Source organism: Haemaphysalis longicornis, unplaced genomic scaffold (assembly GCF_048455015.1).
Source record: "Haemaphysalis longicornis isolate Haplotype H1 unplaced genomic scaffold, Haemaphysalis longicornis Haplotype H1 scaffold_1, whole genome shotgun sequence".
NCBI lineage: Eukaryota > Metazoa > Arthropoda > Arachnida > Ixodida > Ixodidae > Haemaphysalis > Haemaphysalis longicornis.
In genome coordinates this window covers 261072859-261098006 of record NW_027526203.1, presented here as the reverse complement: position 1 = coordinate 261098006, position 25148 = coordinate 261072859, and the positions used below count along the sequence as shown (strand labels likewise).

Genomic DNA, 25148 nt, shown 5'->3' with positions numbered 1-25148 from the left:
TACATCAAGGAAAGTCCACATTTCAATGCTGTAAGGACGGAAGCAAAATTAGTGGGTATGCGAAAACTCTGCAGCGGCATTTCTCACATCAAAGGGAAGTTGTGCTCATCCGCAACCAATGGCGTCTCGCCGTTAGCGTGACGTCACCGACGAACGTTTGGAGGAGAACTACTTCTAATATGGCTGCGCTCGCTTGCCGACCACCGTTCCGCCGTCGCGGCGTTAAGCGTCAACGACCTTGCCGGGACCAAAGCACTGTGCGTCGGTTGCGATTGTGCTGTAGTGCATCAAGAACGCGTTTGTTTCGTGATCGTTGCTTGTTTCGTGTACGTCTTTGTAGTGATTTGTACATCAGGAAAATTGGTGGTCTGTTTTTGTGCGCACCGTCGTCACCAATCAACCGAGAACATCAAGTCTGCACTATTGCTGGAGTGATTGTGGAAAGTGTTTTTGCGTAACGCAATCTCTCTGAGGGAATAATATGAGTGGATTTCTTCTACGGCAGTAGCGGTGACCAGTTGCAAGGGTTATTTTTTCGTGCTGTGAACGTAAGCTGCGCCCGGTGTTGAGTGCTAGGCCTACGTAGTTTGTGCCCGTCTGGCCTGACGCCGTGCAGGGTTGTGCTCGCGTGTGCGGCGTGTTGTTTTTGTCGCATACGGGCGGCTGGCGGTACAACAAGTATCGCGTTATACTTGACTTATAACAGCGGACGGTACCGTTCATTACTAATTAACATCGGCAGCGCATGTTGATCTGCCTGGTCGAGGTACAGCCGGAGCAACGATGTTTTTTTTTTTTTTACCTGGCGTAAGCAAGCATGATTACAGCATTATCGGAGAGACGTGAGAAGAACGAAACGTTCGCGCACAGTCGTCTGAGACTGCGTAGCTTTACAGTAAAAAAAATAGTATGAACGAACACGAGTATTGAACACGTAATCAAATGCCGTGACTGTATTGTGGCTGCTTGTAAGAGGGTAACTAAACACTCGCAGTGTATGATTGCTTGATATTGAACTCAGTCATTGCAGAAAGCTGGAAGTGTGTGGCCCCGCGGCAGGACTTAACATGTTTTCGATACATTGCGAAAACTGCTCATGTGCGCTGCATTGTATATGGTGTTGGTAGCAAATCAAAGCGGCATGAAAGAAACTGAACGCGTGGACTGAGCTCAAATTGCCTTGTATTGTGTCTGCAGTGTTGGGACTTCTCAGAACTGTAAGCTATTAAACTTGTTTTAATATAGCTCCATGTATTTCGGATTTCAGAGGTCTAAACCAACAGTTTATCTTGCGTTCGTCTTTCAGCAGAGTTTGTGTGATGGCTTTCACCAGTAATAAAAATTTGTTAATTGCAGTTTTGTTTTATATTGGTGGCTGTGGTTTAATGCTTACATTCTTGTGCTCCTGCACTGAATATTTTACGGAGTTTTACAACAGAGTTTACATTCAAGTTAAAAGGATTCACAATGTTTAGTGGCAGATAAACCATTGTTATTCTACAGGGTGGGGCCAATGTTGGAGAGACTTGCCATAGCGCTTGAGCTCATTTTGATTCAACACCTCTTCCCCACACTTACATATTTCTATATGCATGCACGATATCAGCTATCATGTTACCACAACTATCCTTTATTTCGTTCGACAAGGCTGTCTTGAACTTGAATGGTCAATTGAGAAATCGCAATTGCAAAAAGAGAGAGAGATAGAGAGAGAAAAGAAAAGCACAGGGGATGTTGTTATTGCTTCAGAAATGGTGGCAAGAGTGAGATAGGTTTCATAAAGTGGCTGAAGGTTGTTTAGGTTGAAGAGCTGTAGTGATAATTGCCAACACTTCTGTAGCAGATAGAAATGGTTTACATCACCCCTTAAAGAGTACCATGTCACTGATTTCCAAACACACACTGTTGCTTCTGGTTATACAGCTGTGGTAAGAATAGAAAACGACAATGCAGCATATCAAGATGGTTTAACTTCAAGCCTTCGCAGTGTCATGGTGCTGCTTTTCAAACACGCTCTTTTGTTCCTGGATGTAAAAATTGGGAAAGTTTGCTTAGCAGGTTGCAACGTTTAGATGTTACGACTTTAAGATGCTTGCTGTGTCACTCCTTCGCAAGGGTGGGTTGCTGCTTCTGGCTAGGAAGGTACGCAAGAATGAAAGGCTCTTATACGTCAAAATGAATTCAGGCCTTCATGCTCTGAAGTCGCTGCTTCTCATGCACACACTGTTGCTTCTGGCCGTGAAGCTGCGGTGAGAGTTGAATTCAGGATTCATGCTTGTAAGTTGCTTCTTCTCATGAACACACTTCAGCTTCTGTCCAAGAAACAGCGGTGAGTGTTGAAAAAAGAGTAGCTCCATACTTTATTTCTGCCCATGGAATGCCTACTGCGAGATCAGCCCTCGGGCCTGGCATGCCCGCAAACTGCTCAGAACTATTCTGGACAGGCAAATGAGAGAGCGACAACTTTATTACACAATAATGTGAGAGTGGACCACTTGTTTCCTTGCAACTGCAGGTGACTTTGCTAACTCGAAGATGCATAGCCCACTGATACTGCAATTGATTGTCTTTCAAAGAGCACTACAGGCAAAATAAATTTGTTTTAAGTGAAATATCATACGTTTCATAGCTCTCTCAGATTTTCTTTGATGACTAACAATGACTTGTTTGCTGAGAATTGAACCTGACGTTTCCGTCTACTATATCCCGTCCATTTTTTCAATGTGATTGCACTCAGTTTTAATTTGCTCGTTTCTGTTGCATGTATGCACCAGTGGTAAGCAGGTACAGTGGGCTCTGATGTTGACCCGCATGCATGCATCTTTTGGCTGTGCTTGTATGCAAGGCGAAATGTTTCAACAAAAAATTGAAATAAGCCGCTTGGACTGAGGCATTCTGCTTTATGTTTGGTAGCTGAGCTTTCCACCCTTAAAAGAAAGCGCACGAGTAAGTTCCCACGTCCATTAATTTACGTTTTCATGTGCCTGACCCAAGCTTCAGAAAAATGTTTCGGCAAGCTCCACCAATTTTGTGATTCACCATTCAATACTTCTGATATCACACAATGTAGTGTGGGAAAGTGTATGGGGCAGTGATACCTGCTTTCATGCTTATTGCTTTTTATGTACTGAAGACTCCGCTGCTGCTGTGGGTGGTATGTTTGTATTCACGACACTCTGCTACTACTTATACAGGCCAACTTGCTTTTACACTTCAGTACACCTTTATGGCATTGTGCTTACCGCCATCAGTCAGAACCACTGGCGTCGCTGCTGCTGGTGCAATGGTTAGATGTGCAGATAGTACAATCTTTTCTTCAGCTAGTGGTATAGTTATCTTTCTGTGGTGTTGAAACGTATCAAAGTACTCTGTTGCTATTTCATAAGACACTGCTTTTCCTGCCATTGTTTTAAGTCCTAGATCATAAAGTTTTGAGAGCAGACCGGAATGGGTGTCACCAAGGCCCAATTCCGCCAAACAACATTTTGGTAGCCTTTAAAAAGGCTGTTTCATCATGGTGATGGTGGAGACGGTCGAGTGCTGATGGTGGCAAACACCAGAGGCGTTGTCGACCCGCTGAAGTCCAAGGATGCGGGGTCAATCCCAGCCACGGTGGCTGCTTTTCTGATGGAGGCGAAAAGCGAAAACGTCCGTATGTCAAGATTTCGGCGCACGTTAAAGATCCCCAGTTGGTCGAAATTAATCCAGAGCTCTCCACTACAGCGGGCCTCATAGCCCAGGTGTAGCTTCGGCGTGTTTAACGCCTCCAACCAAAGCGGTTGGTGCTGTAGGAATCAGCTGTGCCATTGGAAGTGCTGTCGTCGTCGTTTTCAAAGCTCATCAACAGGCCAAACACCTGAGATGTTGCTGTCAGAAGCAGTGGCGTCGTCAGAAGTGCTTTCGTCGTTTTCCTCAAGCGTGATGACGATTGGGTCAATGGGGTCACTACTGCAGGCCACTTGCTGAAACTTTTCCTCGAGCGTTTGCACATCCCTCACAGCCTCCCGCCAATGTTCGGCTGTGACTTCTGCGACCTTATCCTTGAGCAGCTGTTCAACATGTGTAATGTTGAATGTCGTGTTGGCTGCTGCCACAGCGTTCTTCACTTGCGCCCAGATCAGTTCAATGGGATTGAACTCGCAGTGGTAAGGTGGCAGCCTTACCACGATAAAGCCTGCCTTCTGTGCAGCCGTGTCCACTCGGTAGCTGATGAAGCGTGGCTTCACACGAGCAACTATTTCCAGCAGCTGCTTCTTGGTAAGCCCAGCGCCGTACTGGATTCCTTTGCTGTCCAACCACTCTGTGATAGTTCCCTTGAGGGAATTCGTCGTTGGCACTGCCTCGTTCCGCCGTGAGTGGTAGGAGGCATTGTCCATCACTATGACGCTACCACTCGGGAGCCTCTGCAGCACACCGACAAACCAGCCTTCGAAGCGGGGGCCGTCCATTTCTTCGTGGTAGTCCCCTGTCTTTTTGCCACGGAACACGTCGAGACATCCATCAACGAAGCCATCTTTGCTGCCTATGTGAGTTGCAATGACACGCTGACCTTTACCTGATGGCTGCTGCAGTCCCATCGTCAGGCCGCGCCTGAAGGCGTCTGCACTGGACTTCACAATGGTATCAGTCCACACAGGCGAGGTCGCGTGTCCTGCCGTCACCCAGGTCTCATCCAAGTAGAAAATCTGCCGATTTTCCGCTCGGTACCGCCGAATGTCACGCAGGTAGTCGTGCCACCATGCGAGGATGTCTTCCCGATCAAACAGCAAAGAGTTCCGGCTTCTCTTCTCCCGCTTGAACCCGATCTCTCGGAGTAGACGACGAACAGTCCATGGCTTCAGCGACGGGTCACCTGTACGCTCCGAGAACTCCTTTGTTATCTTTGCCACCGTCGGTATTTCGTTGCGGCGAAAGAAGTCGTGAACGCAGGACCTCAGCGCGTTCAACGTGAAGCTGTCGTACAAGGCACTGCGTCGCTTCTTCTCCGAATTCCGCGGGCGTTTGCGAGACGGCGTTGACAACACTCCACTAGTGGCTTGTGCCTCCTTCTTGACCGCGAACACGGTCCGCGCGCCAATTCCGAGCATATCGGCGACAAATGCGGCAGTATCTTCCACGGTGTATTTCGGCTCCCTGTCCCGCCAGAACTCGTAGCAGTGAAAGATAATTTTCCGCGCAGTGCTGTTGAGCACATTGCCGCTCTTGTTCTTGCTTAGGGTCCTCGGTGTAGCGGTTGAAGCTCCACCAGACTCACCAGGCAAGGAAGAATCGCACGCCGATGTTACTACGTGGGGATCCATCCCGGAAGAAAAGCCAGACAACGCAGAACGCACTCGGAGAGCCGATGAGGGGACGAGCGGTGCAAGTGGTGTTGGCGGCACACTATGCATGTGCGAATGCGTCAAAACCTGACGTAGGAACTAATGCGCGCGTAACTTACGTGGAACGTTTTTAAAGGAAAACGGCTAAAAACATTCCGTTATGCAGCAATGTCAACTAAAAAAATGAAAACAATTACATACATTCTTCTAACGCTAATTTCTTTTTTTGGCAGGTTCGCATTTCTTTTTTTTTCTCCCGCACCACGTTTTCTATAATGTTTTTTTTAGTTGTTTGTGCGTACCTTCTAACTAAATTGTTCTTCGTGCCGTAAAAATAATTCGATATTGATGTAATTCCCTTCTTCGTAGTGATCATTTACTGCAAAACAACATTATGATTACGGAACTACATTCTGAATCGCGGAAGTCCCCCAAGGCGACCGCCTCACGCCCGCGGGCGGAGCTTCTCCTGCAGAGTTACCCTGTCACCAACTATAGTAGCGGTTGTGAGTTCTGACGGTGGGCAGAGATGTGAGTGGTGACCGCCAGTGCGAATGCGTGTGAGTGCAGGATGCAAGTGGTGAGCGCGGGTGCGAGTGAGTGTGAGTGGCCAATGTGAGTGGTGAGCGTGAGTGAGTGTGAGTGGTGACACCGAGTGGTGAGTGTGAGTGCGAGTGAGCGCGAGTGGGGAGGCCTAGTGGTGAGGAAGAGTGGTGAGCGTGAGCACAAATGAGTGCAAGTGGTGAGGACGATTGCTGAGCGTGAGTCGGAGGGAGTGCTTGAGGAAAAATATATTTTTTGATTTTTTGAGTGAGTGTGAGTGACTGGAGTCCAGTTTCGGCAAGGTATGGTTGAGGTATCCTTCTGCCCACACCTCCCTTGGATGTGCAGCTGATCTGGCACAAAAAAATTCAGTGCCGTTCTACTCTGTGAAGGCAGATGACCAGCGGAACTGTTTGTAGGTTAGTACAGCACATACGCTCACCTTGTCGGCACACTCCGATGTCACACACTGCCGCAACACCACGGCTGTACGCTCACGGTGTTGTGCATCATGAGCCATGGCAACGGAACTGAGGTCCGTGAGAAACCACAAACAACCACACAACGCACAAGCAACTCGGAATCGGTTGGCCAGAAACTATTGAGCTTCCGCAAGCTTCCGCAAATGGTACACAACCAACTTACCTGTTACCCCTGTGGTCCCATTTGTACACCTGCCACACAACACGATGCCACTTGGGCCAGTTGTACTAGTGCCTCATATAGTAATTTGGCCCCAGGCTTCTAACGACTATGGAAATAATTCCCACATACACAATGAATAACTGGATCGAGACACTCTTATTAAATTACAATTTTAATGCCTCCGCATTTTTTTGCCGTATAACCAACGTAAACAGCGCCATTCCTGCTACATGCACGACAGTATTTACTTGACGAAGTTATAAAATTTAGTCTTTTTATGAGAGCATAAATGTATATCACAGTGAAAAACGCAATAAAAACAAAACGAAAATACAACCAAGCCACACAAAAAGTTGCTAAATTTGGGTGTTGATAGGCGACTCTGGCACCGATCGACGGGTTCTCGAAAAAAAATCAAAATATAAAAAATAACTAAAACTGAAAATTAAGTAACAAAATCCCACTGGCCACTTTATTCCAGCGCCCCCCCCCCCCCGAATTCACTTCAAAAACATTAAAATAAATACTAAAAATGAAATAGCGAAATCGCAAAGGAGTTTAATCCAACGTTCTGACGCTTACAAAAAAAAGTCAGAAACTACAATAACTCAACCGACTGAACAGCGCCCTGACGTGAATAACTAAAAAAGCCCAAAACTAGCAATCCTCCTAAGCACGTATAATATAGCGATCGCCGACGAATTAGGGTTTGAATGATCCTTCGCTTTTCCTGTGATTGAAGTTTTCTCTTGTGCGTGCACGGTGTCCAGAAAAAGGAGCCGCGTTGCGAACCTGGTGGTGTTAGAGCGTACGAGGCTGAGAAGGGGAAGCTTCTGAATACATTGCGACGCCTCCTCTGTACGACGCTCCGAAGGCCGAGGCCAACTCACGCTTCGAGCTCCTTGATATACGTTGCTCCGCTTCGTGGGATTCTGTCCATGGGGCAGAGCAACGTACACAGGCTTCACGTCGGCTCTGCATTTGAACGCCAGTTTCACCGCTTCATTAAACTGCACCGCCGCTCACCACCCGGGTCCGTAAAGCTCTACGGATCGGATCACACAGTCACTAAGGGCAGAAAAACCAGGTGATTCAATTGTCAGTTCCAGCCTTTTGAAGTTTCTGCCACGCCGATCAGAGAGATATGCCTACTCAGGCCTAGCACATCGGGCCCTGTCACCGGCGTAGGAACGCAGGTGCCCGCGCAAGCTCCGGCGCGCCGTTTGGACACCCTCCGACCATGGAGGGTACTGTGGCGAGAAAGGAAATCAACCCCACGGAACTAAACCAAACAGGAGAGGTCGATAACCGCGCATCTTCTATGACGCTGCAAATTCATCAACAATAACAACCACTCACCTGGCCCCTGCCTAATTGCCCCTAAAAGGATCCCATTCTAGGTTATGCCTTCAATCTCCCGCGTCGCCACAACCGGCCACGGACAACAAAATCGTTCTGCGCCTGCGAGGTGGACTGGACCTCAGCTCAGTGGCACAAGCTGCTGCGGCGAATGTCGTCATGCCCCAAGAGGGTGTACCCCTAAACCTCGTCGATCAAGACCGCATTTAGCAGACTGCCAGACGAGGATCGCGCGAAAAAGTACGCTGCGGTAAACACCCTCGCTATTCGCGTGTAGCGTTATGAACTGGCTGCTCATGTTTCCTCCCCCAATAACACCCTACCCGGGGTAATTTTCAACACCTCGGAAGAATACACACCAGAACAGGCAACGTGAAAGCAACTGCAACTTCAATCCAGACCTTCACATCCTAGAGGATAAGCGCCTCAACATATCGAATATGGCACAAATTCTTTTTAACGCCCCTAAGGTCCCCTTCTGGATTCACTATCGATTCAATCAGGTGCAAACCCCTTGGGCGCAAGACGAAGCGTTCGCCATTTACTGAAAAACCAGCCACCAGAAAGATTTCTGTTCCACTGCACAACCGTGTCAACGTGCTCTTGCTGCGACACTCTGGATCCCCTAGAAGGCCATCAGTGCAACCCTGTGTGTATCGTGTGCAGAAGCCAACACCTAACGACCTCGGCAGTACAGCCCCCGATAGCCCCAGCCTCGCAAGCGGTTTCCCACTTATGCTTAGATGGTCTCCAGCGGCCAATATCCGCGGAGTGCCCCGACCGATCAGTCCACCATTCACCCCACAACGCACGATGGTAGGCACACTCGGACGCGTCTCTACATCCAGCCCGTGACGCCACGGAATCCAAGAAGCCCTCATCTTGGGTTCAAAACGCCCGAAACAACAACCCCTGGGGAAAGAATGCACCGGCGATCAACACAACGGGAGCCAATCTATCGCTCCTTCTCACGGCTTGCCATGATCTCCACCACCCCCTATATATACCCCTCCTTCAAGAAAACTATAAAAAACACACCAAACCCATTGCCCCCCCTCTCGCAGCCCCCTACGTGGACCCACATTTACTCCACATACGGGACGCTCGCCGATCTCTTAGGTGGCGCTGACGCGCAGATAAATCTAACCGCCGTCTTTGGAGCCGCATAAATCTACTCACTTAGGAGGAAGAGGAATATGCAAATCGATTGGCCAGCACGAACTGGTGGACACTCTGCGATTCCCTAAACGTCGGTATGAGAAAAAAAAGCGCTTAGTAACTCCTTAAAACTCTCATTGAGCCAACACAATGCATGAATCCGATTCCGAAGCTCTTGCTTACCACACAGGAGTCCCCCACCGCTCTCGCCAACTCTGTACGAAGCTTATCGTTCTACAATAGTGCAGATCACCCTACAATAAGACTTCGCGAGCAGTCCTATCTCTTCTCACTCTTTTTAACCATGTCTGGGACACTGCCACGTTATCCTCATCCTGGACGCATTCTGACATCGTTCTTATCTCAAAACCCGTAAAACCTGCATTTAAAGGCAATCCTACACCAATTTCTTTAACGTCGTGCGTAGGCAATCTTCTAGAACGAATTGGGCTTACCCTCCTTGAATGGCACATGGAACACCACTGCACTATACACCCACCCTACACCCAAACCGGCTTCCGTCACGACATTTCGGCACAGGACGCACTGCTCCGCATCTCTCACGCTTTTGCGAATTCCCGAGGTCCTCCTCATTTCGGGGCCTCCTCGCCCTAGACCTTTCCAAAGCATCATGCAGTGTCACACGAGGCCATCCTCGCTAACCTTGCCCGAACAAACTCCGGGAGCCGAATGTACAACTATATCAAATCGTTCCTTCTGGAACGCCGTTCCAGCCGTTCCTTCAAAAACTTAACGAGTTACCGTTACAGTTCCACCGACCCTTAATAAAACGGAGGCGGTCCTCCGTTCCTCCAAAAAGGAACTAGTTCCAGGAACGCCATTCCTTGGAACGCCGTTCCGTACAACACTGCGTCAGAGCTAGTGGGCGCCACTCAAACATCTTACCGCCAATATAGGGGGGGTGTACGAGCGAAACGCATGCTCAGGCGAACGAGCCTAGATCGCGCACTGGACTGCCGTCGAGGCGGTGGGGTCATCTGTCGGCCCAGCGGGGTACCTCCGCGTGGCGTGAGGGGCATCATCAAGGGACGTTGCGAGCGCCTAAACAAATCCACCCTTATAATCACCGCTAAATTAGTCAAAATATCGTCACAGAGACCAGGCACCTAGGAATCGTCATCATGACCCTAACAGAAGCGGCAGAACCGGTTCCGGAAAATATTGGACATCTCGAACCATTTGTGCAACGCTGTAAACCGCCTCACCAGGGGAATAGCAGGACTGAGACTAATACACGATCATATTCATGCAGGCACTGACCACGAGCAGGACATCGTACGGCCTGCCATACCACGAATTCACCCACCATGAAGAAAACCAAATAAATACCATAATCGGGACAGCATCTAATGCAGCGATCAACCTCCCAACTTCCACGGTTGCCAAAAAACGGTCCTGAAGTTGTGTCTTAATAACGCCTGTGATGAAATCAGAGAAGCAACTCTCCCAGCACAAAGGGAGTGCCTGGTAAAAACAAAATCGATAATGCCATCCTATGGACGACATGCACCCGTCCGATTACGAAATCATTGTACGTCGTCATAGACATGTCACCCCTGCCAAGACTCTCCATAAAAATTCTCCCTTTCAACGAAAAAAACATGGATACGAGGCCAGGGACAAGCAAGAATAAAACTCCTTTCACGAGAGTTACATACCCAATAAACACAGTGAACATGAACGCCTAGATGTACAAAAAGTGCGGAAGCCAATCACTATCGTGCTAGGCTGCCGCGCAATCTTTGTGTCTGCACGACCCTCCGACAAATAGCAATCGAAGAAGTGCAAGCCACACAAGCGTGGATTGCCTCCCCCTTTCCTGAGCTGCGGCTATTAAAACCCGTTGCGGTTACTTTAGCTCTGTCACTGACCTTCAGTGCATGGAGCACAAGTGGCAATGAAGCAGTTTCGTTCCGAAAAGGCCCCCTCGAGGACGATGTAACGCTATCGCGTCGTACACCTTGCGACCGAAACGTAGATGTAATCTGCAACTTATTTTCCCAGCTGCAGTTTTGTTTTTGTTCTGAATCCACTCCGATCCATGATTTTGGCTTGCCCAGTACTTTTTCGAATGACTCCTGCGTGCGTAGCTTCCAGTTGTCGCTGCTTAGTGTTTCTTGGACGTTCTTCAACGAGCTGTCCTGTACACCTTTGAAGTAAGTGAGCTCAGCTCATGTGTCCTTGCGGACGCACCTGCTGCCTCGGTGATTGTTCTTCCTCTTTTATTTGTCGTCGTCGACGACTAGAGGGTTGTTGTTCGCTATGTGGTATGCTCCCTGGAAGAGCTCGGCGAATTGGGGGCCCTTCTATCAAGGTGAACTGCACAGGCTGACTACAAATATGGTGCTTTTGTCAGCGTGCTTCATTTTTTGATGATTTCGACTATCACGTGTTTGACCTTGGTGTTTTGTGGGGCGTCGTGTGGGATGGCAGTCTTGTCTACGAAAGTGGCCACCTGGCCTTCAGTCTCGCTTGCAAATATCCTACCCTCGTAGGGTGAGTGTTCCTCCAGTTTTGTGAAACATGATAACGGTAGACATCATGTCTTTGTTCGTGTGCTGCTGAAACAAGCTTTGCTTCCGGCAGTAGCTTAGGTGAAGTTGCAATTGCGCTACCAACTTGAGTCACCACGGGAAGCGGGAGTGAAACGTCTCTGTCTCCTCAATGTGACAGAACAGTGAAGCATGACGTTCTCAACATCATGAGTACTATAGGAGTATAATTATCGCAGCTTGCATTCCCGTATTTGACAGAAAAGAGATAATTGCTCAATACAAGGCCGCATAGAGGGAAAATTTTACTCTAGAGATCTGTTTTTGATGCCACGCACAGTTATCGTTCTACAGTTACATTTATCTCTATGCGGATTGACCAAGTCGCCTACGCACTAACTTTTGCGGGAGCAGTTAGGAGCAACCAAGCCTGCGTGCGAGGACACAGGTTAATTAGAGGACGAGCAAATGAACTGCTTCTTCCTTGGATCCTGTTTAAAGACGCTTCACTAACTCGTCCTCCCAAAGTTTTTATTACCAAAAGTTCGCGCGAACGCTGTTTTCACCCCCAGATCACACGCAAACGGCATCTATCCTCCGCTCTACTGCCCATATTGCAACGCTGCTCCACTAGCAAATGTGACACACCTTATTCGGCACCCTTCTGCCTACAAAATCCTTCCGCCACATTCTGTTGAACGTCTTACCCAATCCAAACGAGATACCCCCCGCGACACTAAACAGCCTTATTTTCCTCGCTGCCCTTGAGCGCTTCGCTCCCGAGAGGGGCATCGCAAAGTTAGTTTAGCTGGGGTCTGTACCACCCTTATCTGTGCATTGAGGAACTGATACTTTCACACCAGGCTCTTCTCACCAGGATATGTTCACCTTATATCCTTAATCCGGCCCCTGCGTCCTCCTCGTGAGTGACTTTCACTCACTGACTTGCCTGGAAATTAATTTGTCTCCCTGGGTCCCGTGGCGCCCCGACACGCTTACCAAGAGCGCTGTCGTTTTCCATAACTCATTTGTACACACTTTCCTCTGTGCGCAACAACTTCAATATTCCGTATCTTATATCCTGGCATTACACTGAAAACCCTGCAAAGTAGCTTTTCGATAAAGTACAGCCAGGACGTCCACGTTTAGCTTTACAGCCAGAAGAAGAGGCACGCCGATTAGAACAAGGAAGTTCATAGCACGCTCTGCTTTTAAGCACTATTTACACACGGCCATAGGAGACGCATTGAACAGAATGCAATCTTACCTCTCTTCTCAATGACCACCTTGAAGACGGTTTCCGTATTACCACGGATTTAGTGGTTTCAGGTACGGTGCAGTCCGCTGCAAAAAAGTAAGCACAAGCAAGCATTACAGGTTCAGAAAGACCAAGAGAGATAGATGTTTCTGTAATGAAACAGAAGAGGTCAGCCCTTCATAACCCTGGTCTTGCTACTTGAAATGGTTGGTAAAGCGTAGTGGTGCTTAAACGCAAACCCTCTCGCAAGAACCCTTAGACACGCGCAAACACAACAGGTAGATGGGATGTGGTGTTTGCTGCTATACACATGCTACCTTACCCTTGTAGCAAATTAGTGCGCGCCGTTTAAAGCTGCAATCCACTTTGCGGTATCGCGGGGACGTCACTGAGGATTCGGTCGGAAGATTCCCCAAAAGGTGCCTAGAATGTGCTCCGAGGCTAAGTCCAAAAAGCACGTTTCAATACCCTGTCTAAAACGTGCTGATAACATTGGAACGGATATCGCAACCTTGAGCCGAAGGCGACGCCTCTACGAGATCGCTCATCCGTCCAAGAGATCGACCTGTTTTGGGGTTGTGGAACCGCAGTTCTTAGTTAAACCGCATTGTACAGACCCTTGAACTGAAAAACCCCAAATGCAGCTATCGCGCCATGCTCGCCACCTCGGTTGAACCGACCGCACGACAAGCAGGAAATGACAGACAACATATTTGAGGGTCGGTACATGGAGCGCTAGATAAATCCAGGGCTAATCCCTGTTGTCCAGTGGGAGTTGGCTCATCGCGCAGATATTAGACATTTTAATGCGTAGTATTCTTTGCCGAGTACCCCACAGCCAGGACCATGTAATGCACTGAACTCACCTAAACATGCATATTTGGCGGAAGTAACACATTTAATCGTTATAATAGCGTAAATTAAGAAAATGGCTCGAGCAGAACTTTGAAAAACCAAAAAATTAGAAAAATAGAAACAGAAATTTTAAAACAATAAACTGACAAAATAGAAAATATGCGTCTTGTAAATCTTCAGAAACAGAAGATTACACAAAACAGTCCGCAAAAGAACGCTATAGCAACGCGAATAAAAAATAGCGAAAATGGGCAAACTGTGTAACACCCTGCATTTCAACAAAAATGCATAACTAGCGAAAGTAACCCATTTGATCGTTATAATAGCGTAAATTGAAAAAATCGGCCAAAAAATATTTCTAAAAACGAAATAAGAAAAATAGAAAATTAGAAAAAAAGAATACAAAAATGAACTGACAAAATCAGAAGTATGCATCTTCTACATATCCTCCAAAAAACTGAAAATAATACCCCTGCTACACTAGCGTCCGAATGTCATTTGAACCAAATGTCATTTGACTCAAATGCCAAGTTGTGTTGCTACACTAGGTTTTGAAATGCCATTCGGCTCAAATGACATTTGAGCCAAATGAGCACCGAGGGAGACATTTGGGATTTTAAATGCCATTTCTAGCACTCTCGCGCACAGCGTTCCAAGTCAGCGTAAACAAATACATTACTGGCGTACTTAAAACGAGGAAAATATTCTTAATTGTGGGACTTTGTTTACTTCTCATTCACTTAAATCGTGATATCAAGATATAATAATTCCGTACTCTCAGCACCAGTGCGAGCATGGAGGAAAAAATTCCCCCGCATTTCCCCGAGGGGGAGAATGTGAAAGTGCGAATGCACGGTTGTCGGCCCGCTTGCGGCGCTTGCGCTCGGCCCCCGCAGCCCACCGCCTCGCCGCCTTCTCTTCCATCTCTTCCATCGGGTTTGTAGTATCACGTGTACACCACGCAGTTATCAAGCCGCTATAACGCCGCTGAGTCGCCAACGCACGCCGCTGACGACGTAGTTTGAATGCGTTAAAGATATAAGGCGCGTCACTAACACTGATATCAGCGTCGCGTCCGTGGCTTGGTCGGTAGAGCGTCGCGCTGCGGCCGCAAAGTCCTCGGATCGAAACCTGGCGCTGGATGCTGTTTCTTTTTTAAAGAGGAGCACTGCGGACGCCGCCGCCGCCGACGCCGCCGCCGCCGGCGGTGGATGGTTTGGGGTCGCTTATAAAGTGCATTCGCACTTAAAAAAGCTTAGGAGAGGCCCTGACGTCACACCCAGCGCAGCCGGAAACGCCATTTCTGTAAGTCGAATGGCGGACTCTTTTTCCCTCTCTCTCGGTGCACCTTCTCCGCCTCCTCCGTCCTGTATCGCCTCTCTTGTCGTCTGCATCTGCCAGCGCCGAGCCGGCGGAAATAGGCAGGTAGAAGGCCGTTTTGCAGAGCGTGACCGTGAACCTAAACGCGCGGTTACACGGCCTTCAGTGTGGCCGCAGCAGTTTTGCGAAGCGGCTCGCTCTAACAATGCCGCAATGCACGGTGCCAGGCTGCAAGTCGCGATCGGTACCCAAGGAATTGGGCGTCACTTTCCACCGGTGAGTGCATCATTCCGCTGAATAGTATTGCTGTACATTGGTGTGCATTCATCCTTTGTTTGCAATCGCCGCCGTTTATAGGTTCCCAAGCGATGGAGAACGCCGGAAACAGTGGGCGAACGCCGTGCGGCTACCGGACTGGAAAGTGCCCAAGTTTGCGTTGCAGTTTCACTGGCAATCCCAGAGATGACTAGTCAATTAAACGGCCGTTCTATATATATAGGTAAGCAGCACTTCATGCAGATTTCAAGCCAAAAAATTGTGGAGTGTTTTTACCGTTGTTCGCGTGCCTTCGATAGAATTTTTTCCGAAGGAGGAGGAGGAGGAGGAGTAAGCAAAACGTTTTATTGAGCAAAAAAAAAGGGAGATGGTGGGTGGCGTCAATAAACGTTTTTTTCGCAAAGTTTCAACTTGTCTCAGTGTCAATAAATTCAAGGTGATATGAGCTGAAAACGTTCATACACTAACCTCGCAGTCTGAAGCGTTGAAAAGCGAAATCCAGAGCGACACAACAAAAAAGATACAGATTCCAGATCCAACACTCTTCCAGTCAACAGACGGACACCTACCAAGGTAATAGGACGATGGAATTATATCAACCGGGAATCTACCTTGTAACAATTTTGCAAAGGCACTGCCGCGCATCGCCGGCCTAGCAAACTACATGCAGCGGCGATAACCAAAAAATTCTGTTGCGAATCGTTCGGTTGCAAGTCGCCTACGCACAGCCCACCGTGTATCACTTCCCGAAAATCTACTTGACGGGTGTCCGCGCGTACGACGGGACGACGCGTTCACGATATCTGCACTTCAATAGGCGCGTCGTGATCGCGACCGGAGCAAAAGCTTGACGCGGTACAAGGTGCACTTGCAAGTAGAAATTACATGACATATTCACATCGGCGCAGCTGTCGCAACTCGCAGCATCCTTTTCGAGTTCCGCAAGTCCACAGCGCAGCAAAGCGAAGCAGCAATCTTCGCAATCGGATGACAAGGCAGGCGCTGCCTTTCCTCCATTACTGGCGGACGGCGGGCGGGCCGTTGCTAGGACGCCGTTGCTAACGCGACTTCCAATGGCCGCCGAAAACACGTGACTTCCTCCACACTTTGCCAATGCGCGGGGATAGCTGGGGGCCTCTCCTAAGCTTTTTTTTCCTCCATGAGTGCGAGCAAGCAACGAACCAGTGTGGCCAGACATCACAAAACACCTCGATTGGGATTCAGAATTAAGCAAAAACCGTGTCAAAGTTTACGTTATTGGTAATTTCATATCATTTTAATACTACAGACTGCCGCTAAATTTGATTGTTGCATTATTGTGTAAAACCAGAACTCGACAGCAGCAGCGCCGTGCAGCACGGCGAGCGAATGCTAAAGCTTTCAAATGCCATTGAAATTGTAGTGTAGCACGGCGGATTCTGAATGGCATTCGAAGCACCCCATTTGAGTCAAATGACATTTGGTTCAAATGACACTTAGACGCAAGTGTAGCAGGGGTATTACACAACAAAAGCGCGCAAGGGAACCTTCGAAATGAGAATAAAAATAGCAAAAATGGACGAACCCTGCCCTACGCCTTGCATCTGCAGAAAAATACATAATTGGCGCAGTATAGGATATATGTCTGTAATGGTATACATGTAGATCATTCGGAAAAAGAAACAAAAGGAAACTTAAAAACAATAACATAACCCAACGCCTTTGGCCACTTATACTCAAATATGTCGTTAAAGAACTCACTCTATACAAGCTGCATAAGAATGCTACGCATTAGGAGATAATTCTGTGAATTTCTGCAGATTTTGTAGAGGAAAAGCGTTCTTTAACTTCAGGTACAAACCTACCAAACGCCTTGTTCATCTCAGCGTCGATCTTGCCCTCAAGATTAGCCAAGATGTATAGGCTGCTTCCACCCCTTTCCCGCTTCTTTTTGTCTACCTGTCGATAAAAAGTTATAGCAGTTCCCCTCAATGTGAAATCTGTGAAGTGCGGAGCAGTTATTAGCCAGAGGGGCTGTATAGCCATTCTCCGCTCTTTCCTTGCACCCCTCTCGATCTACGCCCCCCCCCCCCCCCCCTTCCCTGTCTCACTCCGCTCTTGATCAATTGAACAGAGGATTGTTCAACGCAATTCAATTTTCCCGCCTCCGCAGTGCTCGCGCGTCTTCTCTTGGGACAGCTCACATGGTTTTCTTTATCTTTTCTTTCTTGTTCTACCTGGAACAGCACGAGCGGGTGTTATGTTCTTTTTGTGCTTGCTTTCATCTCGCACGTGCTGGAGCCCTTCTCCTTCCGTGGCGACTTTTTTTCCAAACCAACCCAATGGCCATTCCTAACTAAATCAACGCGGGGACTGCCGGTGAAGTACATACGTTTTGCCTCAAATATACCAGCAGTTTTCTTCGCGCTAAATAATGGGGTCATGTATGACCAGTTCCAGCGGTTCCAAGAGTCTTGAATGACTCTGTGCCTGTTCAGGTATTTTTCAGGTATTTTTTTACCTTTTGGCCAGAAGGCTGAATCGAGGGACACGCGCGTATCTTTCCGAAGAGAAAGACTTCGTGAGGCACGCCTTTCCAGACAGCTGTTTAATTCCCGCAACTCACAGTACACTAACACAACGGCACTCAGCTATACTCAGACAAAAATCCACTCCTTATATGATACCCAAATTCCGAAAAATGGAGGGTGCCCCACAATTCCCACATTGCGGCGAGTACCCGGACATAGACCACACACTTTGCCTTGCACTTAGAAGTCCGCCCTTCCGCCGATACCTCACGCCAGCTTCGCCAAGTGGCAGTAGTGGCTCGCCGACTCAGGCCCTCAAGGCCAGCGACAGGTGACGGAACGGGCAGAGTTGGCCCTCAGGCTCATACCCGGAGCCTCGGACTAGGGGCACCTCCGGGTAATAAAGTTCTCTCTCTCTGTTTAGGTGCCTTACGCCGCGTGACTGCAATTGCTAGATAGCTTGACCGCGGACGAGCAATGACAAGCCGGGCCCCTGAAGTGCTCGGCACTTAAAATGTTACCATCACCACCTACCACGGGAAGCCATCCCGCACCTCGTGCGGTTGTGCGGAGTGAAAGCGTGTATTCGCTCGTTCGTACCAAAAGAAGTGGCGTGGAGAGGGGAATATGGGGAAAGAGTAAGGGTGCGTGCCATCAGAAAATGGTGCAAGGAGGCGCTATAGCTGCATCCAAGTTCACTGTGTTCGCGCCTACAGCGTGGGTTGTTTGTCTTGAGTTGCAATTGTGTGCACCTTCAATGTGCGCTCCCGGTCTATAAAATCGAGCTATCGCTCGACAAACTTGTTTTCATCGCGTTCAACCACGGCAGCCTTCTTTAAAGCGAAGCCTTTTACCTCCACCCCCCAAGGGTTCTGTCGCGGCCGTTAGTCTCAACAAAAGACTCCCGTGAACAAATAAGAGAAGTTACTGGCACCGCCACGAATCGATCATGGAACGAACAAACAACCGGAGCGAGAGCCCGTTGTCTTACCGATTGAGCTACGAGCCCACGCGCAGACGGAGGAATAGACTTTGCACTCACCGAGCACATCGGCGGATTTACCCCTTGCGTTCTCGCTAAATGTGACGTTATAGCTTCACGCGACCTCTCGCGCCGCTGTGCGCTCCGCTCACTGCACGTGTAGCGGCCGTTTGCGGGCGTTCCGCATGCGATAGGAGTTATAAAAATTAAAGGAAGCTCATACTAACGCATGGCATCGCACTTCTCCGTCTCTGCCGCCGATCTCGTCGCCCCCGTCGGCGGCGGAACAGACGGAGAAGTGAGATCGTCTAACACCGGGTATGAGCTTCCTGTCATGTTACAAAATAAGAGTTTCCATTCATGTGCTTCAGTAATACAACTTAACCAACCACCATTCGTGGATCATGCATTGATTTAACCTTAGCACAGAATATCTCTTTGAAGTAATAAATGGTGTAGTTAAGTGCATTTCCCTTGCCTATGGTTTCACTCTTTGTAGAGCCACGTGTGTGAATTCACGTGACGTCGCATGGGTAATCGTTGTGGGTGTCGTTTACAGCTTCGCTGTCCAGGCACCTTCACAGGGTGGATTGGCGCGCATTTTTTTTTTATTTAGGCGTACGCTAGAGAAGGGCGTACGCAGTATAGCTGCAGGTAGCGACTGCACATGTGCAGCCCGTTACAATTACGGACCAACCTGGACGGCGCATGCATACGCGCGCGACAGCAGTGAGCTTCGATATCCGAGGACATATGTGGGCCTCTCTCGGGAGATCTCGGCGTAGCGAAAAAACAGCTTTCAAGATTGCAGCTGCTCCGGCCGGGCGAGACAGTGACGGCGGTTGGAATGACAAAGCGGCAAGTCGTGCGCACTTCCCATTGGCGATCATCTTTTCATTCTTGCAGGCATAAAACGACAAAAGAACGAGCAACTTCAACCACTACGATCCCCCGAAGCAGATGGCGGTGTATTGCGTGAGTGTCACAGTGGTGTATTGCGTTGTCCTGTTGAAGGAGCAGGATGATCCCACAGTTGTAGCATTGCAGAAATTTCAACTGTGCCCCGTGGGCGGACCGAGAATGTTGCGTTACCCGCGTGACGTGTAATCGGTTTGTAGTCAAAGAACACAAATCATCGGTAGTGAGTAATCGAAATGCTTTATACATCTCGGTGCGTTGCAACGTCGCAGTGAGGGGATTGCTGAACCGCCGGTGAAGCGCTCTCTGATTTTTAATTTTGCGCCTCACTTTCGCGTCGCATGCCATGCTCTGTATTTGCTGCATGGTCCTGCTTGTTTCGATGCTGAATGAAATTAGTGTGTCTAGCGCCGCCTGTTGCTTCAGAACGTCGTTGTTCAGAAATTCAAATTTTGGGTGTTTCGACTACACCTCATAGCTATGAGGTGCAAAAGACCATTGTGGCTACTTCGTGCAAAAGAATCCCGAGAATAATGTGGTATCTCCCATTAGGATTGAATCAAAGTACCAGGGTCTCTCTATCACACTTTTCAAATCCTTTCAGTCGAAGCCCGGGGTAATGCATTTGTTTTTTGGGGGTAAAAAATGCACACCGATACACCCTGTGAAGGTGGTTGGAAAGCGAAGCTGTAAACTACACCCACAACGATTACTTATGCGACGTCACTTGAATTCACAGACGTGGCTCTGCTAAGACTCAAATACACTTAACAATAGCCTTTATTATTTCAAGGATATATTCTTTGCTAAGGTTAAATCAATGCATGATTCATGAACGGTGGTTGGTTAAGTTGTATTGGCGAAGCACAAGAGCGGAAACTCTTCTTTTATAAAATAAAGGAAGCTTAAAGGAGCCATGAAGAGAAAACACAAGTTTGGTTCATTCGAAAGATTGCCTCGTTAGAACCATAACGACACCACTTATAACGCAAACTTCGCTCAAATAAGCTACATAATTAGGAAAAAAGGAAATGACCATGCGACCCACCAGCTCATTTTCCGCAACAGAACCGGTGATGTCACTTGGGAGTGCTCTGCGATTGGCGGAGGCCGGCAAAAGCAAACGCATGTTAGGCAGGGCTTACAGTTTGCATAACGAGCTAAATGCCCGTGAAACATACTGCACATTCTTTTTGTGACAAAGAAGGGTGGAGTAAACGGTTGAAGGTCCGAACGAACTCGCAAGCGTGTGCGCCAATGCGTACGAAAATAGCGCCGGCCAAGCTCGACATCTCGCCGTCGCGCAGACGAATTTTCGGGTTCGAGGCTCTTTGGGGCCAACGAACCGTTCCAGCACGCACAGCCGCGACCTTGCTTCGTATCGTAATCCCTTCACAGGAGGTTGGCCCTCATATCGCCAACCAGCAAAGGTAAAAATAGAAACGAGGGGAGTAAGAAACAGCAAGAAGCGACGAGATAGTGCCAGTCGTCGCGTAAGTTTCGAATGGTGTTGGCTTGCTGCTGTTGTTACGAGCTCGTTTCCAGTTTACAACCACTGAAAACTTCAGTTTGTTCGAGTACTTTACAATGAAATTTCGTTGCTGCGTTTTGAAATGCCCATGTAGTACGGGCAAATCGTCGAGGGAGTGCGACATCCCCGCCGGTGAGGAGATCTCCTTTCATGTGCTGTCCAACGACGAACCTAGGCGAAGCAAGTGGCTACGTTTTGTGAACTTTGCAAACGGAGGACAAAGAGAGCTAAAGGAAGTACGAGTGTGCTCGCTTCATTTCCGAGGAAGTGATTACGGCAGGGACCCTTACGTTAGCTCACTCCTGGGACATGCTGGCGCTCGTCGCCGACTTCGTCAAATCGCTCTGACCTTGGGGAAAAAAATGCCGTAAACACCGCGCATTGACGCTCGTATCTTTCTGGTCGAAGCAGAGAGCTCGCGCGAACAGCTTTCCATACACGACACCGGCCAACTGGCATAAGTGATACTGCTACTGAAATTGAACTATTATTAACCGTAATCAAAATACAGCACATACGTACCAGTCTATATTCGTCCGTCGCGACGGGGCTGACGAGGCAGCGGTGCCGACGGCTGGGCGTTCGTCTGTTGTGGCTATCGCGGAATGGTCGCTTTCCCGTCCACCGCGTATCCCACAACACTTGCCGCTCGTGCACTCAGAAGCATTGAGCGTTTTTGTGGTGTGAGGGTGTTAAATGCAAGCCCGAGCTCCTCGGCGAGAGTTTTGTTCTCCGGATCAGGCGATTCCATGACTAGGGCTGCGGGTGCACTAGGTTTTACTAGTATTTTTAAAATGGCCGCCGTCTCGGTCGACTCCCGCGTGTGGGTGCTATATGGAGTCGACATACTAAGTATCTGTTTCATGGACCGGCTCTATGACGCCATTGTACACGTCACGGAATGTTCAATTTTAGCGGGAGATTTAAAATTTTGGCTTAAATTGCCTTATTTCTCAGTGAATAAAGCATCATTTGCTTCCGGGAAAGCGCTTGGGGTACTATGAAACACCTAATCTTTCGAATAAAATAAACTTTTGTTTTCTCTTCATGGCTCCTTTAAACCTGGTGTTAGGCGATCTCACTTCTCCTCCGTCTCTACCGCCGCCGACGGAGGCGGCAAGATCGGCTGCAGAGACGGAGGAGAAGTGGGACGCCATGCGTTCGTGTGAGCTTCCTTTAATTTTTATAACTCCTATCGCATGCGGAACGCGCGCAAACGGCCGCTACACGTGCGGTGGGCGGAGCGCACAGCGGTGCGAGAGGTCGCGTGAAGCGATAATGTGGTATTCAGCGAGAACGCGGGGGGTAAACTCACAGATGTGCTCGGTGAGTGCACCGCCTGTTCCTCCGTCTGCGCGTGGCCTCGTAGCTCAATCGGTAAGACAACGGGCTCTCGCTCCGTTTCTCTATTAGATCTATGCTCTATTCCACGCGGTGCCAGTAATTTCTTTCATTTTGTCGCGGTAGTTTTCTGTTGACACCAACGGTCGCGACAGAACCCTTGGGGGGTAAAGGTAAAAAGCTCAGTTTTAAAAACCAGTCTGGCGACAGGTCTAATCTGGTATACGTTTTCGTACATATTCCGGTTTGTGTTTTAGTTTCAGTGACTTTTCACCACTTTCACTGCAGCTCATCACGATGATGGCGCCATCTGTTGTGCGCTCAACAAAGTTCTAACGTGCAAAGGGCACATTTCGTAGTCGTAATAATCACCAGTTGCGAAACTCGGCGTCGTAATATGACGCCCGCACGCACCCACATTTTCGAGTGGGGGAGTGTGACACGGATGCCATATGCGGTGCAATTAGGGGTTTGGTGCAGGGAGGGGTGGACGTGATAAAGTACCGCCCTGAAGGGAGAGTATGGGTTTGCAGAAGTCTCCAGGTACAATCTTTGTCAGAAGTTTCTAGGCCATGTTAATACTTCATAGGCCACAAAGAATCCAACATTCAAGCTTACATCTATGAGGCTCGAATGTTTTATGCCAGAACGTTGGCATACACTCTCCCCTAGCTTACTGCCATGAAATAATTCAACCTTCTTTGAATGTTAAGCTTTGGCGTTGAATTATTTGCGGCCCATGAACTTTAGGCGTGTCCCAGAAACTTTTGACGAAGACGGCATGTTCTTGTGCATGAGTTAGCTTAGGATGTGCGGGGTATGATTAAGGCGGGCGAGGCGGTAATAAGTGGCGGTATCATTGAACTTCACCAGTCTATCCCCTGCGGATCTGACCCCCTGGTAGGGGACGTGGCTGGAACCTGCTCTGATCGTCAGTCCTCGAGCGGCGTCATGGCTGCCTTGTTCCCTCCAAGACCGGCGTGGGCCGGGCAAGATCGACTCCACTGGGGAGGCTGGGGGATTTTGTGATATAATTTTGAGTGCAAGCGTCGATATATCCTGCCGAGCGAAATTCTGGACGGCAGAATTATAATCCGAGATTATGATCGTGGGGACCGGCCCGTTGAACGGTACTGCTAAGGCTAGTGCCACCTCCTTCGCATCGGGGTGGGGGAGGGAATGAACTGTGAGGGAGGCGATGGGCAAATCGTCGGGCTTATTGATCACAGCTAAGGCGTGCCTGTCGTAATGGCGGTATTCGGCGGCGTCTACATAGTGTACATCCGGACAAACTGGAAGACGTTTTTCTAGCACCCGCGCCCTCTGTGATCTTCGGACCGCGTTATGAGTTGGGTGCAAAATGTGGGGAAGGGGCCGAAGAATGCGGTGAACGCAGGCGGTGTGAGGGATGGGGACTTTTCTATCTATATCTGCTGTGACATTGCCGCCTAGGCACTCTAAAATACACAACCAGATTCTAACACCGGAAGGGGGGGGGGTACACAATACGACAGTGGAGCGGGTAGAAGCGCACCTCTCCAGTCAAAGTGTCCGCCTAGCTACTACCGCCACGGGGTATGCACAGGGCCGGATTAACAGTGCTGAGGGCGCAGATAAAAAAACCAGGGAGGCCCCTCTTGCTTTACCATCTCGTCATTCGTGAGACTTGACGCTTTTTTAGAATTCACTACATATAACACATGCCGTGTTTACTCGAAGATTCCCCGAAGTGTTTACGATGACCGCTTGCACGTCTTCTTTCTCGCAGAGTGCGTGGGGAGATTTTCATTGCAGTTGAACTATACCGAGAGACGAGGGGTCATAGACAAGATTAAAGATTAAAATTTGGCCCCCAAGAATATGTAACATGCGCTCCCGGGAGGTTAAAATAATTAACTGTGCAAGGAATAAAATTTTCTGCCGGATTGTTTTTGTTTTTCCACATCAGCCCGCATGCCGCGTTCCGGAATTGTTGGACCGCAGCTGCTCAAATCCGAGTCGAGCTGCTCCCTCTGTTCTTCTGGATCAGCTCCGTCGCTCTACGCGATGCATGGTTTTGAATTAGTGCGACATTTTTACCTCAGACTGAAGGACCCTGAGCTGACTTGAGGATTATGAACACTATGCAACGAACAGTCTTTTCAAGCTTTTTTTTTTTTTGAAATACATAATCTCTGTTTCAATCAGCGGAAATGAGCAGGATGCTTATTAAACTCTTTCGTACCAAACCACGAAGTCTGCGATTTTTAACACGAAAGTATTTTATGCCCGGTACACAAAGATTTTGGTGACGTGATATCCGTCACGGAAGTTACGTCGCCAGAAAAAGTGCCATTGACGCGGCGGCGCTCGGTTTCGATCCCACGACTCTCTAGCCGCCGCAACGGAAGGTACGTGGCGCTCTTCCCACAGCGCTACGAACCGAGACGTGAGCTATGCTACGAACGCGCCTGATGTGCTTTCCTATGACTCATTTAGATGGTGCGCGCCGTCTAGAAGAAGCGAAGCGAAGTAGCGCACCTTGACGCTAATGAGTGCCGACAGTTGACGCCTCGATGCCGGCGCCTTCGTGTACGGGGAACGCGCGTGAATTGAGGCACCCTCCCCTGTTTTTTTGT

At 48.8% G+C, this 25148-nt stretch overlaps 1 protein-coding gene and 1 pseudogene across 10 annotated transcripts in view; both read right to left on the bottom strand.

The window, feature by feature from the left end:
- Positions 1-25148, bottom strand: part of LOC144144961 (protein lev-9-like) — a 300769-nt gene that overhangs the window by 212594 nt on the left and 63027 nt on the right. For 8 of the 10 annotated variants that reach the window (XM_077676523.1, XM_077676464.1, XM_077676468.1 and 5 more), the window contains exon 7: positions 12807-12883. The exons of the other annotated variants lie outside the window; for them this stretch is intronic. In XM_077676523.1, coding sequence (XP_077532649.1) covers positions 12807-12883 — 77 coding nt within the window. The remainder of the gene's footprint in view (positions 1-12806; positions 12884-25148) is intronic. 10 annotated transcript variants of the gene reach the window in all.
- On the bottom strand, positions 4613-5507 carry LOC144174706 (uncharacterized; annotated as a pseudogene).